Source organism: Helicoverpa armigera, chromosome 3 (assembly GCF_030705265.1).
Source record: "Helicoverpa armigera isolate CAAS_96S chromosome 3, ASM3070526v1, whole genome shotgun sequence".
NCBI lineage: Eukaryota > Metazoa > Arthropoda > Insecta > Lepidoptera > Noctuidae > Helicoverpa > Helicoverpa armigera.
The window spans coordinates 2,714,337-2,728,386 of record NC_087122.1 but is presented as its reverse complement, the minus strand read 5'-3'; the positions used below and the strand labels follow the sequence as shown (position 1 = coordinate 2,728,386).

The 14,050-nt window shown below is 39.2% G+C and overlaps 2 protein-coding genes across 4 annotated transcripts in view; one reads left to right on the top strand and one right to left on the bottom strand.

The window, feature by feature from the left end:
• Positions 1 to 76: 76 nt before the first annotated feature.
• Positions 77 to 8,473, bottom strand: LOC110383767 (uncharacterized). Its single transcript, XM_021344643.3, has 13 exons — positions 7,839 to 8,473; positions 7,606 to 7,769; positions 7,051 to 7,250; positions 6,377 to 6,488; positions 6,103 to 6,302; positions 5,711 to 5,964; positions 5,370 to 5,624; positions 5,109 to 5,253; positions 3,424 to 3,575; positions 2,687 to 2,878; positions 2,297 to 2,439; positions 1,593 to 1,787; positions 77 to 822 (listed from the first exon to the last, which is right to left on the bottom strand). The coding sequence occupies exons 1-13, from the start codon at positions 8,119 to 8,121 to the stop codon at positions 568 to 570; spliced, it is 2,550 nt and encodes an 849-aa protein (XP_021200318.1). The 5' UTR covers positions 8,122 to 8,473; the 3' UTR covers positions 77 to 567.
• Positions 8,474 to 9,888: 1,415 nt separating this feature from the next.
• LOC110383815 (protein bunched, class 2/F/G isoform) overlaps positions 9,889 to 14,050 on the top strand; it is a 136,003-nt gene continuing 131,841 nt past the window's right edge. For 2 of the 3 annotated variants that reach the window (XM_021344724.3, XM_049836291.2), the window contains exon 1: positions 9,889 to 12,892. In XM_021344724.3, coding sequence (XP_021200399.2) covers positions 10,146 to 12,892 — 2,747 coding nt within the window. In that variant the 5' untranslated portion in view covers positions 9,889 to 10,145. The remainder of the gene's footprint in view (positions 12,893 to 14,050) is intronic. The other variant, XM_049836290.2, reaches the window with a different exon arrangement.

Below are 14,050 nucleotides of genomic sequence, written 5' to 3'. Positions count from 1 at the left end.
TCATGTGTACATATTCATTGCTATTGTACTATTATAAAATAATAATTAAGATTAAGCTAACAAATAAAACAATAAATGTTTCACAACAGAAATGTATAATATCCATTATCTACAACTTAAATAAATTAAAGCCTTTACAAAAGTTGCTTACTTTTATTAATGATAAAATAATGCGATTAAAATTATGCGATGATGATGACGATATTCGATGTAACGCTCAATATCGTATGTTAAAAACTCTATACAAGGAAAAATTATGTAATATCAAGCATACATCTTTCATGCACTTAGTCAAATTTTTACACAAATTACTTCTACAACTACCTACTCTAAAATATTACTAACTAAAACAGGCAATTCTGACTACACGCTATACTTTGCATTAGAACTCTTAGCTACACTCGTTGCTTCTACATTCTTTACCAATAGTCTTGAAATCCAAAAAACAATGACGATCTTAAAATTGTCGTAATCTTCTACAACCTTAGAAAAGTCAACAGCTTTTCCTTTGTTAATAAAGTCAAAAACTTTAACGATGTTGACAAAGTTTGGTGGAATATTGGTAGGTTAAGTTGGGGTGCTGTCGTCAGAATGCCAACTTTTTCTGTGTTCTCCTGTAGCTTCGTCATAGCTTGGGGGTGGTGGGAGATTATCGCTCTTAGTCTTGGTTGGAGGTTTAGCTGGTACTGCCAGTCGGTCCTCCTCAGCCTCTTCGGGGATAGAATCGCGACGCCTCGGGTCGTATTCGGAGAGAGCTGGCTGGGATATGTTGTTCCTTTGTCCCAGTCCTACTAAAACTAGCTTTGGTGCGCTCTGGGCTTGCTGAAATATTTATATTGTTGATTAGATATATAATTTGGATACAATTTGCTGGGTGTATAGAGATTAAAGGCTATGTGTAGTAGCCATTGGCCCATAGCCCATGCTTCAAAGTGATTCAAATTTCGACAATTGTCGAGAATTAATTTGTTCATATAAAACTATATCACAATGAGTGTTTATTTTCACCAAATAGTAGAAATGTGTAGTCGATAAGAAGACTACTACGAAAACATTTGATAAAAAAACTGAAGATGATTTACTATGTAGGACTTTTTTCGTAACTGTACCTATATTTTTTGTACTTTTCTACTATCTTAAGCTACTACATGTTGTAATATTAATCAGGGTTGTAAATTTAAAATTCTACGTCACAGAAGATAGAGTGAGCAAATATAGGAATAACAAAGATCATAAGCAAGGTTTCATACTATTTGCAATTGAATCAGTTATTTAAATAATGCCAATACATTTATAGCCTTCACAAATTACGTATGGAAAAATATTTGTAGGATATTCATTGTTAATATCAAAGGTATTTGTACTTTTGATATTAACAATGAGCTTGTACTAGTTTCAACTCACTCACAACACATCAGACAGTGACTTGAATATAGAAAATATTAAAATTAAGTGAAGTTCGAAGGCTCAAAGTTCAGCTTCAGTTAATGATGAAGGCTATTTTAATAGAGAGATACGAAGCCTGTCTTTTAAACATTCTAAAACAATATCACAAGGAAATATAGTAGGTACTCATAAGATCTTAAGCTTACCTTATAATGATTGGAAGTCCTATTACTGCAAAGGCTGTTGTTAGATATATGACCTCTTCCGTGATGATGGCTGATCTCGATGGCGGAGCGGAGCATGTCGACCTTCGAGGCTGAACCTTCGTAGTTACTGCCTCGTCGTTGACTATTGCTGCCGCTGCGGCTGCGGCAGTGCTCGTTTATGTCGCCTTGTGAGAACTGTAATGTGTAGATGAGATTTTTTTTTAAATTATGATAGCTTCAGCAAGCCAAGTAATATAGCAAGAGGACGGAATCGAAAAATCTTGAAGACACCAAACAACTACAGGGACTGAAAAGAATTGACTTCAGAACTTAAACGTAGATTTAGATTCAATTATTCCAAGCTTTGGTCAAATTAACGAGACTTCCAAATCCTAACTAATATTATAAATGTGAAAGTAACTCTGTCTGTCTGTCTGTCTGTCTTTCTGTCTTTCTGTCTGTCTGTCTGTCTGTCTTTTCTTCACGCCCAAACTACTGAACCGATTTGTGTGAAATTTGGTACGTACACAGTTTGGACCTTGAGAAAGGATATGTCCTTTTAAGGATAGTTTTTATTACAAAAAAAAAATTACTCCGAACATATAGCGCTATCTATTGGTCAAACCAAAAATCTGCCGGAAGTCACTATTCCACGCGAACGAAGTCGCGGGCAAAAGCTAGTAAGATATAAAAAGTATATTTACCCTTGAACGTGAGCCTCTTGGTAAGGAATGTAGAGAGCCAAGTGGATTGAATCGCGTGATCATGTGCAGCCGCTCGAGTGATATCATGGTTTCTGCGTCCTTTGTTAGTGGTTCCGCGTTCAGCTTGTCGCCTTCTCCGCTTTCTGTAAGAATTATAATAAGAGGTTACATGAAATAGTGATTGTGATGTTTGAGGCTTCAATTTTAAGCTCATGCAGTTCGGAGTTCCTGAATTTTAATTCTAAGCCACATTTAACTATTGCTTAATTTGTTCCATGGCCTACCTTAGCTAAATCTAAAGATTCACTTATCTGACGTAGATCACTGATTTTCTTTATGTAATCAATCAGATATTCCTAATATATCATGATAATTCATTGATATATTTACCTATAGTTTCACCAGTCTCAGGTTCACAAGCGTTCTGCATGCCCGTCATGTTGATGTTCTTGAGCCAGAAATAATGCAACAAGCCGTATAGAACTCCACCGAGGAAGGCGATGAGCCCCATATAGCGGAATGCTTCTCTTGTACCAAGGGTTGCTATTAGGAGACCACCTCCGAAGCTACCGCTGCCTCGACCTGCAAAAGATAGGATACGATAAGTGCTAAGCTCGGTAGACTCAATTGAGGAAGTCATTCGTGGTTATTTCACAATATGGTGAAATATTCAGAGTACTTTTTTCCATATTAAATGTAATGGACCTTCTTTTATCTATTTGAGACTGTTAAATAATGTTTGGGAAGAAGAATCGTAGTTAAATGTTGATTTTGACTACTGTTTCACAAAACGCTAATAATGTTATCTGAATTCCAATCGCAACTTAAATTATAATACTGCAGCTCAAATTTTTCAATATTTGTCGAAGGATGAGAAGACGAACGGTTATCTTAGTTTTATGTTTTCTTACACATTATACAGCTTAGCGTTATTTCTCATCGTATCTTTCGCTCATATCAATATTTTGTTAATTATCTCAAAGAAACTTTATGTAAGCCTATTTGTCACGGGACTGAACCAAAAAACAAGAGCAATTAACCTTTCAATTTAAGCTTGCTTTTTTCCACTCAAACTATTATTTTAGTCCCGAGCAACAATAACAATATAATAAGTATCAATAACAAACCAAGACTGAAATGCGCCATTCCAAGAACTCCAATCAATGTAGCCAGCAAACTCTTAGGAGCCAGCATAGCGCAGTACGTAGCTGCAGCCACCCACATAAGATGCACTGATAGAGACTCCATGGCTTCGAAAGGGAAACACCACCAGGAATTCCTGAAAGCACACAAAACGTTAGAAGATACACAAGCAGAAAGGATTTCCTAGTATTAAATCAACTATTAAGTCTCCTATGCGTAATTACGGTGGGGTGCAACCCATTATAACGGCAACCGGGTTTTCAGTTTTGAGATATGCCGACTTGACCAATGGGAGGCAAACACACGGCGGTATATGGTTTGGTTATCATTATACATAGTTTAATGGTGCAACTCACCCTTCTAGACTTCTACTTACAACCTACTGGTATTACTACATAGTACATGATGAGTTCTACATCGAGTAAAACATCTACTAAGCCGCTCTAAGCCCATGTAAGTTGCGGTCTCTCTACAAAGTAATACTTCGGCTTTAACATCTGTACAAATTCTATAAGCTGTCCTATATTTACCCATGTTTCTTGAAACCTAAATATTTAATCATCGAAAACCATAGCTATTACTACTTCTATCATCAATAAAACCTTTGCTAATCTCCTCGTGTATTTATAGGTTTTATTTACGATCAAATGCGTCGTTCACCGCAATATCTGAGTTATAACAGTAATTTAGCAGGTAAGTGTTTACAATGGTCGCCCACACAGCATCATTGTGCTCATAAACTTGGCAATGCAAGTCGTCGTAAATACATTCATCTTGAAAATGGAGTTTTAATGTCTAAGGACGTGCCTGTGCTAGTTAGGTTTTACGTTGATGGAGTCAGGCTTGACTTTCGGTTATGGATCTACTTTCTATATTTAATGAACACAGTTTGTTGAGGATAAACTGGAGAAGGAAGGAAAATGAAGCTTGAAACTTTACAATTTTGATCATGATTATGTATGATCTGTTATAACGAAGTACTTGATATCTACTTCAGAAGAAGAGGCTAAGAAAAGGATATTGTAAAACAACGCAGTAATTATTCTTTGATGAGAAGCATGTTCGTTCAAAGGAAACAGATCATCGTGTGTGGGATGGGATAAGAATCTTGTACCTGGACATTATCGTAATGTTTCCTTGGAATAGATTATGTGACTGGTTTCCGCGTACGTCATCTAACCTTTATCAATTTTCACTGTCTGAGTAAATTCTACTAAATTCTCTGTTTCTCGTGTTTTGAATTTATCTCATCCTAGGTAGGTTACAAATCGAGTATCATTGACTGATGTTATAACTTGTTTTCTCCTTATACAGAAATATACCTTAATATGTCAGTGCCAGGGCTGCACTTATCTGTTGCTCTATATCAGCACTATTGTCTAAGACAATAAATACTTAGAGGTTTCATACAATATTTATCTTCGCACATAGTTCATGCATTGTTGTGTCACTTCGCATTCGTTTCGAGATGCGACAAAATAACATTCATAGTTTTATCATCAAGAACTATTCTACTATTTGCAGTTCGCGTCTCGTGCAAATTGTAATGAACCGTTATCACTCTGAAGCTTTAGAAGATAATCAGATGGTAGGATGTGTAAATTACACATACATACTCACGTGCAAAGAGTACTAGTGAGCTAACACGGAAGAGATGGGAGATACTCACTCGATGAACGAGTAGCCGACGAGTCTCGCGGCGTGGGAGAAGAACGCGACTATGATGACATTCACGTGGCCGATGCGCGCGGTGATGGCATCCGCGCCGTAGAGGAACGGGATGCTGCTCAGCGTGCCCACGGTCACGGTTATTCCTAGACACACGAGCCACTCAATACTCAATCACATCATTACAATCATTACTCAAATGACCCGCACTAACTATACGACATTCCAATTAAAACTCAAAACAACAATTTGAAGAACTCACCTAACAAGAAATTCGGTGCACCCAATTCCTTCAAGTAAATAAACAGATAAGATTCGATAAATCCCCAAAAGTTTCCCAAGGCAAACAGGAAAAATATGAAAACAATGATATGCGGCATTTTGATAATGTTTACTAAATCTCGGAGTAAATTATCGGCAGGTAGTTTGGCTCCGAGAGGCATGACGGCGACGGTCACAGCTGATATCAACAGCAGCACATCGTAAGTATAAAACGCAGCTGAATAGTCAGTGTATCCTGTAATCAACAAACCGATGTAAACATTTAGTAACTCACTATTGACATTAACGATAACAATTACAAGATGCCAACAATATACGCACCAACTTGTTTACTTCTCATATCTATTAACATGCCTGTTATGGGGGAGAATATAGCCATGCCAATACTAGAAAATAGCCTTTCTCTGCCAAAGTCTCCACCGTACTTCTGAATCATCGTTAAAGCTATAGGGTCCATGATTGTGACACCGGCAGATAACATAATAGTCCCCATAAATCTCAAGAAGAAATAGATATAGAACGTTTTATCGTCGCTCTCCTTATAATCCGGCGGGCACGTATCGGGGCCGCCTCTCCTGTAATATTCCAAAGATAATTTACCTTTAGATAGCTGTCGTTTGTGTATCTTCAGATAAATATTAAGTAGTAGGTTTACAAGTAATATTATTATAATCAAACAGAGGTATTAGTAGACATGCTTGTAACCACGTTACCTGAAGTCACATTTCTGTACCATACAATCTGCAGATAAAATCTCGAGACGTTGCTTGGAGAGCTTAGTCATATTATGTAACATAACAAGACCACCACATCGAAGGTCCTCTTTATCGAGTGCAGTTATATTAATTCCTTGTGCTATTAATAGTTTTTCTCCAAATCTTGATCTGAAATCTGTTATCTGATCATCTTCATCCTACAAAAACGATTTTTTTTAGTAGAAGTATACTTAGTAACAGAGTTTTCTATTTATAAATGTTAGTTTCTTACCCTCTCCATTTCAATACCAAGTTGTTCTTTTGGTTCTTCCAAATCATCGTGTACTTCAATTAAAAAGTAAGATGCGTCATTATAATCTTCGTCATCAGTACCGTTTAAAAAACTGCAAGGAATGTTCAGTATTATTGCGAGTATGTAATCACTGTTGCTTTAGATCTAGATACAGAGATTCCATACTTTTTCTTCCAAAACGAGTCCATTAATGAAATCATTTTAGTGCATTCTATTGATTAAGAACACGAAGAAATCCGCAAAAAATGGAAAGATAAATAATAACCACGATTATTTCGAACAAAGAATTTTGAATACGTTGAACTACAGTATTTGTCTTGTAAAGCCTTTGTAATTCCTAAACAGAGGAAACTTGTTCGGGGGCTTAACAATAAACTTGATACACTGAGTCGAGATTTACCAAGAAAGTACCGTAATGTTTGTCTGAAACTGTAGGACATTGTTATCACTGTTATTTAATGTGAGTAACAGAGTCATTTACATGAGTACTTCTGCGCGTTTAGCGTTATTAAATTCAAAGTTATTATTACATGCATAACAATAGCTTGTGACTGCTTCAAGTAGAAAAGGATTATAAAAAGGTGTCACGGCTGAGTTAATTATTTCACAACAATGATCGGTAAACGCGATCAAAATAATCATTACAAACTTGCCTGGAATTAGACTTCAAATTCGGTAGCTGGACCTTATGGCTAATGTGGAAGTCCAAGTCGTCTTTGTCATCAGCAGGGTCGCTTGGAGGAGTCTCTGTGGGTTTGGTCAGCAGGCAATGGTCCACGCAACGATCAAGAACAAAGTCCACAGTCTCATCCTCTCCAGGACATTCCCTGCTAGGACAGGGGCTCCACCAAATCTAAAAAATAAAATCGTTGGAAACATTGCATACCAAAAGTTGTTCAGTCACTCAATTGTGATGATAGTCCTTAGTGGAAACGACATTTTTCCATCACATCAAATTATGGTTTAGTAAACCAAAATTACAGGTTCCAAACGGATGAACCAATACAGCATTCAAGGGTAAAGTCCAACGTGCATAAATTTAGCTTAATTCCATTAACTAATTCAAACACACAGGATCACAAGACACTAGTAGTTAATTCGCCCTGGGGCCGGATGAGAACGATTTGCTCAAATTCTTAGGTGTATATACTGAGTTAGTTCGTAACAAGATCTTAAGGGGTCGATTTCGAAACAAGAGTTTTATGTACCTCTACGCTATTTGTGATCGGGTGCCGCATGACGTAAGCTGATGGCATCATCCCTGGCGTCTCTTGGTGGGGTATGAGCAGTAACGAGTGGTGGAATGCAGCATTCAGAATCAAAGCGGTGATCACGACAGGTTTGTACTCCCCAAAGCGATCCACCAGGAAACCTAAAAGCATTGTAATCTCCTAAAATAATTGTAAATGGGGTTTCATTGATATTGAATATTCAAACTTACCGGTTATAGGTGGACTAAGAAAAGTGGTAAAGGGCAACGCTAAATACACAAAAGATATTTCTGGCACAGTCAATCCTATACTCTGCATGTGTATTGTCAGATACGGCAAGAGAGATGCTGTGGCTCCGTACATGACAAACAGAGTCACTTTCAACATGATCAGGTTGGGGTTGATGCGCAGCGTCACCATCAGCCTCCCCACGCATCCCAACTCCTCGTCACTATCCCCGTCCATGGTGGAATCGTCTTCACTGTTTTTATTCACTTCAACAGACTTCGCCATCTCGGAATCACTCACATTCACATTTTCATAACGAAAGGATGTTTGTTCGTGGACTATATCTTATCGACTGGCGCTCGATTCGGTAGCAAAGGCTGTCGGTGGTGTGACGATTATTTACTTAAGGGTTCTTCACCGAGTTTTAATTAAAGTTGTAGTGTACATAGGTGTGGTCGGAGCCAGCGGGAGAGCCAGGGAGGGTCCCGTGCTCCCGAGCGACTGCGACGCGGTCAGTTCGCGGCGGACGTCGCTCGGCACACCAATTTACAAATAATAGCAAATTACCTTCGTTTAAGAAGTGTCACGGCGATTGGTGGGGATGTTGGCTAAATCGGCTGGCGATCCGAAGACCTTGTGGGTAATGGCTGGGGTCGGGGCGCTCGCTCCTTTAGTTCCCGACACGAAGGCGCGCATCGCGAATTAGCGCGAACTTTGCAGCAGCTCGCCATTTGTAAGTCGACTTTGATTTAATTTTCTTCTTCACTATTTCATTAACTGCACCTGTTTATAAACCCAATATTAAATGCTTAATAGTAGATGTACTGTATTACTTATATGAATAGCAGTTACGCTTCCTGCTCATTACGTTTTATATTCAGCGTATAAAAAGTACATACATGCATAGGTATGTCCCTATTGACTTTCTCTCTAACATATACTTCAAATTGGGGCTATATTCTATAATTAGAATATATTTACCTACGTTCAGACACCGCAAGCAAAACTTATTGACTTGTTATATGTACGTAGAATTTATGGTAACATTATGGCTATGCGAGTTTACGTAGAGGTAGGTAGGACCACCCAGAGATGGTCATAATTTTAAACACATTTTCTTACGGTTGAAGAGACATATAAGTAATACATAATTGTATTAATACATAAAGTACCTTTTTAAATATTGCAACAGAAATACATCATCAGTGAAAATTTCAACCGTTTATCACGGTTCATGAGACAGTGTCTGGTGACAGACGGACAAACAGCGAAGTGTAGTATTAAGGTCCTGTTTTAACCTTACGGGTACGGTTTTGGTCTAAGGATCATAAATTATTATTTTTTTGGGAATATACTATTTCTTCTCTATGAAATAAAGCATCCGGAAAACTTTAATTTCAAATAGCCTGAAATATTATTTGTTGCCCTCTGTCGGCGCTACAAAGAAATAGTTTGTAACAGCGCCATCTTGTGTGGAATAGCAATACTACGAAAAACAAGAACAGTCTGTTGTAAAAAGCAAGTCTGCCTAGCGCACTAGTCCGATATATAAATCTAAATATTATATACTGCGTATTTTCTTATATCTATCATTTTGATGGTGAAATTTTAATAAAAATAATGTTTTCATGTTTAAGGCTAAGAGCATTGCCTTTTAGTAAAGCACTGGCACAGGCCAACAATGAGCGATTGATTCTATTCATGTCTTTTATCAGTAAAGTTTCTTTATACATAAATACACAGCGCTTTAGCCATTTTTACATTTAAATTTGAATTTAACATTAGACGAATTATTATTATCGCGTTGATTCACGTTGATTTGATATGCGTACTGTAATGTTGACCTATCTATAAACTAAGATCTACAACTGATAAAATGAAAATTATTATTTAGCAAATTACTGACGAAACAAATAAAAAAATAGCGTATAATTATTTATCATAAAGTAAGTGTTCTTTTGTGAATTTAATTTATTTATACCATGGGTTTTTACCGCCATCTATTGAGCAATTGTAGTAAGCTAAAGCAAAAAGTCTAGAATGTCTATAGTCTACTGCAAATTGTCAACCATAATGCATTGCGCATAAATGGCCGCCATGTTGCTGCCGTCTGAAAGATGTTCGCAACTGTGTGTGTTTACTAATGAATTTTAAGAACTTAAATAGTTAAATTACTGTGTTTGTGAAATTGTGAGTGTACAATGATTTTATATTTCATGTATTATTGTGATTGAAAGGTCTATCAAATGTCTCTGAAGCCAATAAACAGTGAAATTTTCTTTAGATAGTCATTCGGTTCGGACGGCATAATGGCTGACAATCTGATTCAAAAGTCACATAAAACTAGTGAGAAAAACAAGTATAACAACGTTGTTCACCGTACGACGAGTGAATCTCTTCGACTGAACGAGTCGGAGAAGGGGGTGACTCACCCGACAAGTCTGCAAGCCGCCCATAACCCAAGGAAAATATCTTCATTTCAGATCACCAGTGTGACGGTCGGCTCTCGAGTGAGCACAGATGCTGGCGAAGACTCGGCTGACGATCTTGATGAATCTCACACCGACGACATATCGAGAGTGACTGACATTGAGAATGAAACGCCTAGTTATTCCGAGGACACATTCTCCAAAGATGATGTGTTTTACAACGCGTCGAGTGCATCATTAGGTTGCGCCCCCGTCATCCCGACCAGCTCGCAGTACGGGCTCGCGATCGTCGGCCAGGACAACGCTAACAACCAGATAGGAGGAGCAGTGCCAAATAGTAATAATACAGAAGTGTCTGACATGCACGTCAGCGTTACAAACGCCGGAGCAGGCAGCATCATCAATCTCATAGGAAATGCGAAACCCCAAGAAGGTATGAAAGAAATACAAGAACATGTTAGGAATGAACGGTTTAAAGTTGTGAAAATAGAAAGCACTGAACCTTTCCGCCGGGGTCGATGGATGTGTATGGACTACTTGGATCATACTACTCAGCAGAATGCAGCTATCACGTTAAACAACAACCTCGATGTGACTGAAACTAATGCCTTGCAGGCTCCTGACAGTGGTGTAGTGATTAATGATAGTCAACACGATGAAATGTCTAATGATCTGACTAACAAAGGGCCTAAGGATATGCAAGGTAATGCTCCAACTGTGCAGCAACTAGAACAAACTCTTCAAAAACAATTTCCAATGGCTTCCCCTGGCCAGTCATTGACTCAGCCTATTAATGCGGTGCAGCAGCAGATGCAGCCTGTTTCTCAGTCAGTGTCTGTGCAGTCTCCGCCCTTAGAAATGCCACAACAAATGCCAAATCCAAACTTGCAAGCAAACCAGCAGCAGGTTGGACAGCAGCACCCCCAGAGTATGACGCACATCACTATGCAGAATGCAGCACAGAACCACCCGCAACAGACACAACAACAGCAAGTCCAGCAGATTCCTCAAAGTTTTCCTCAACACCAGCTACAGCAAGTCATCGCCCAATCTCAGGGTATGGCAATGCAACAAATTCCAATGCATCAGCAGATGCCGCAGCAAATGCAACAGATACCAAACCAGCAAATGCAGCAGATGAGCCAGCATCTGCCTCAGGCCCAAATGACGAACATGCCACAGATGCAGCAACAAATGCCTCAAATGCAGGCTATGCCCAATCAGGGTCAGATCAACCAAGTGGCCTCTCAGCAGCCTCAAATGCAACAGATGCAGATGCAACAAATACAAGGCCAGCCAAACCCTCAGATACATATGCAGCAGACTCAGATGCCCAACATGGCCCAAACTCACCATATGCAAGGACAACAGGCCATGGGAGCCCAGCAGGCTCAACTGCAGCATTTGCCGAGCCAAGCTCAGATACAGGCTATGCAAAATCAACAATTGCCTAATCACATTCAACAGATGCAGATGCCTACTCAACTCACTGGCGCTAATCAACAGATGCCACAGATGCAAACTCAAATGCATCAGTTGCCATCGCAGCCCCAGCAGTCAGTTGTGCCTGGCATGCATCCCCAGATGCAACAACAAGGAATGTCAGGTGTCCAACAGCAGTATAATCAAGCTGTCAGTCAGCAGTCTAATGCTCAGAACATGATAACTGCCAGTATGCCATCGTCTCAGCAGCAGATGGTTCAACCTCAACACACTGTTCCTCAATACCACACACAGCAATCACAGATGAGCCAGCAAGGCCAAACTATGCCCCAAGAGGTGCTCACTTCAATTGTTACATCACAGCAAGGTGCGACGCTGCCTTCAAACCTACAGCCAATGCCTTCTCAACCACAGGGCTCAACATTGCCTGCGAATCTCCAGAGCCTCACTGGTCAGCAGCAGCCAACTACAGTGCACACTATTGCTCCTCAGCAAGGGAATGTGCCGCAACAAAACATACAAATGATGACTGCGGCTCCACAGAATATGCAGATGACTCTAGACGGGAATCAGCCTAGTATGCAGATACCCGCCTCAGATCCTATATTCATGCAGCCAACGAACGTCGGTCAGCAGATGCCTGTCGCGCAGCACATGGGTCAACAGAACCTGCTCCCGCAGCAAGTGGGCGGGCAGGGCCAGATGGGCGGCGTGCAGTACGTGCCCAACCAGCCGGTGGCGCAAGTGCCCATGGCGCACCAGAACATTCCGATGTCCATGCAGCCTAGCATGCCGGTCGGTATGGGCGGCGGGGTCCACCCCAACGTGGTGCAGTCCCAGACCAGCATGGGTCTGGGGTACGGGAACGTGGTGCCGGTGATGTCGCAGAGTAGTGTGGCGCCCGTGGAGGCGACCGTGTCGGGGACCAACTCGCCGGTGGTGTCGATGCCGGTGAGTTCGACCGCGTACGTGGCGAACGCGCCGCAGCCGGGCCATGACAGTCAGGGCTTCGGCAGCCCCGTGAGTGCGGTGTCTCATGCCATCAGTGGCGCGGTGATGAGCAGTGTGAATGTGAATGCGTGTGACAGTGGTGCTCCGGATGTGTCCACCGACGCGCTGCAGGCTGGGGACACGGGAGACGGCAAGGAGGAGCCGCAGCCCGCTCCGCCGCCAGAGGATGAAAGGTCAGTTACATTCTATATTAAACCATGTACTATATTTTACACATTTTCTTGGCATATTGATATAATTTATATTTACACTATACTTAATGAGAGACATTTTTTGTAAAATTGTTTCTTTACTGTGTCCCATTGTACCTACTTCTTATAATGATTTTAATTATCCTCAAATAACCCTTGTTGCAAATATGACATGGAATGTTTATTATATCTTAAAACATTGCATACTATTCTATATTTTTTGCCTTGTTGGTATAGTTAGATATAATATATGTATTGTGCCCGGAGCACAACCCTTTCCATGTTTTCATGTCTCTTGCTATTTATGTTTCGGACAAATTAATTCAATTAGGTTACTATTAGGCTATTGATTTAAAAAATACAAATTAACTATGTAATATGTAGAACTGTCAATTTCACCCATCCAGTGCTAGATTGGTTTTTTTATTAATAAGTAGGTGAAATATTTTTAAAACTGTATTAAAACTAAAATAGGAGTGGAATTGGATAAAATATTATTATCTCAAAATAACCTTCCTGATTGTTTAGTGTTTTTTATAACTAGAATTCTACTGTATGTGTAACTGTATCATTTTACTAAAATTCTGGAAAATAATGTTAAATCTTTTTCCTCTTTTTAATTATGTAGGAAGTAACTGCGAATAAAATAATAAAAAATATGATTTACTTAATATGTAATTAATTAAAATGGGTTGCCCTTGGTGCATTTGAAAGTTAAAGGATATTTTGAATTTAAGTAAATTTTAGTACTCTTAGTGAGTAATTAATTGATCATTAGGAGTGTACACTTCTGTATCAGTTTCATTAAAGATTTTTAAAGTGAAATTGCCCCAGGTAAGCACTTAAAATGAAACTACTCTCAAGTTAAAATAATTTTATTTACTTTAAACTGTAGTGTTTCTTTAAATAGATAAAAAACTATTCACTCAATTAATTCATGTTTAAAATTCATTGAACCAAAGTAACTTGTGAGATAACACCACCTTATTTGGTTATTTAAAAGTTTTATTATGCAAAACAGAACTTTGGAACTATCAGTCTTTATGTGAATTCCTTATCTTTCAATCTTGCATTGAGCAATTAATTTTTATATTCACACCTACGTTTATAAGTGAGATATCTAAATATTGAGCAGTTTAT

Bases quoted from the DNA above. Each gene is read 5' to 3' on its own strand.
- LOC110383767 (XM_021344643.3), bottom strand. From the start codon at position 8,121: ATGGCGAAGTCTGTTGAAGTGAATAAAAACAGTGAAGACGATTCCACC. The intron at 3,576-5,108 runs GTGAGTATCTCC...GTGTGCTTTCAG, and splicing joins GTCGGCTACTCGTTCATCGA to GAATTCCTGGTGGTGTTTCC. The intron at 823-1,592 runs GTAAGCTTAAGA...TAAATATTTCAG, and splicing joins GGACTTCCAATCATTATAAG to CAAGCCCAGAGCGCACCAAA.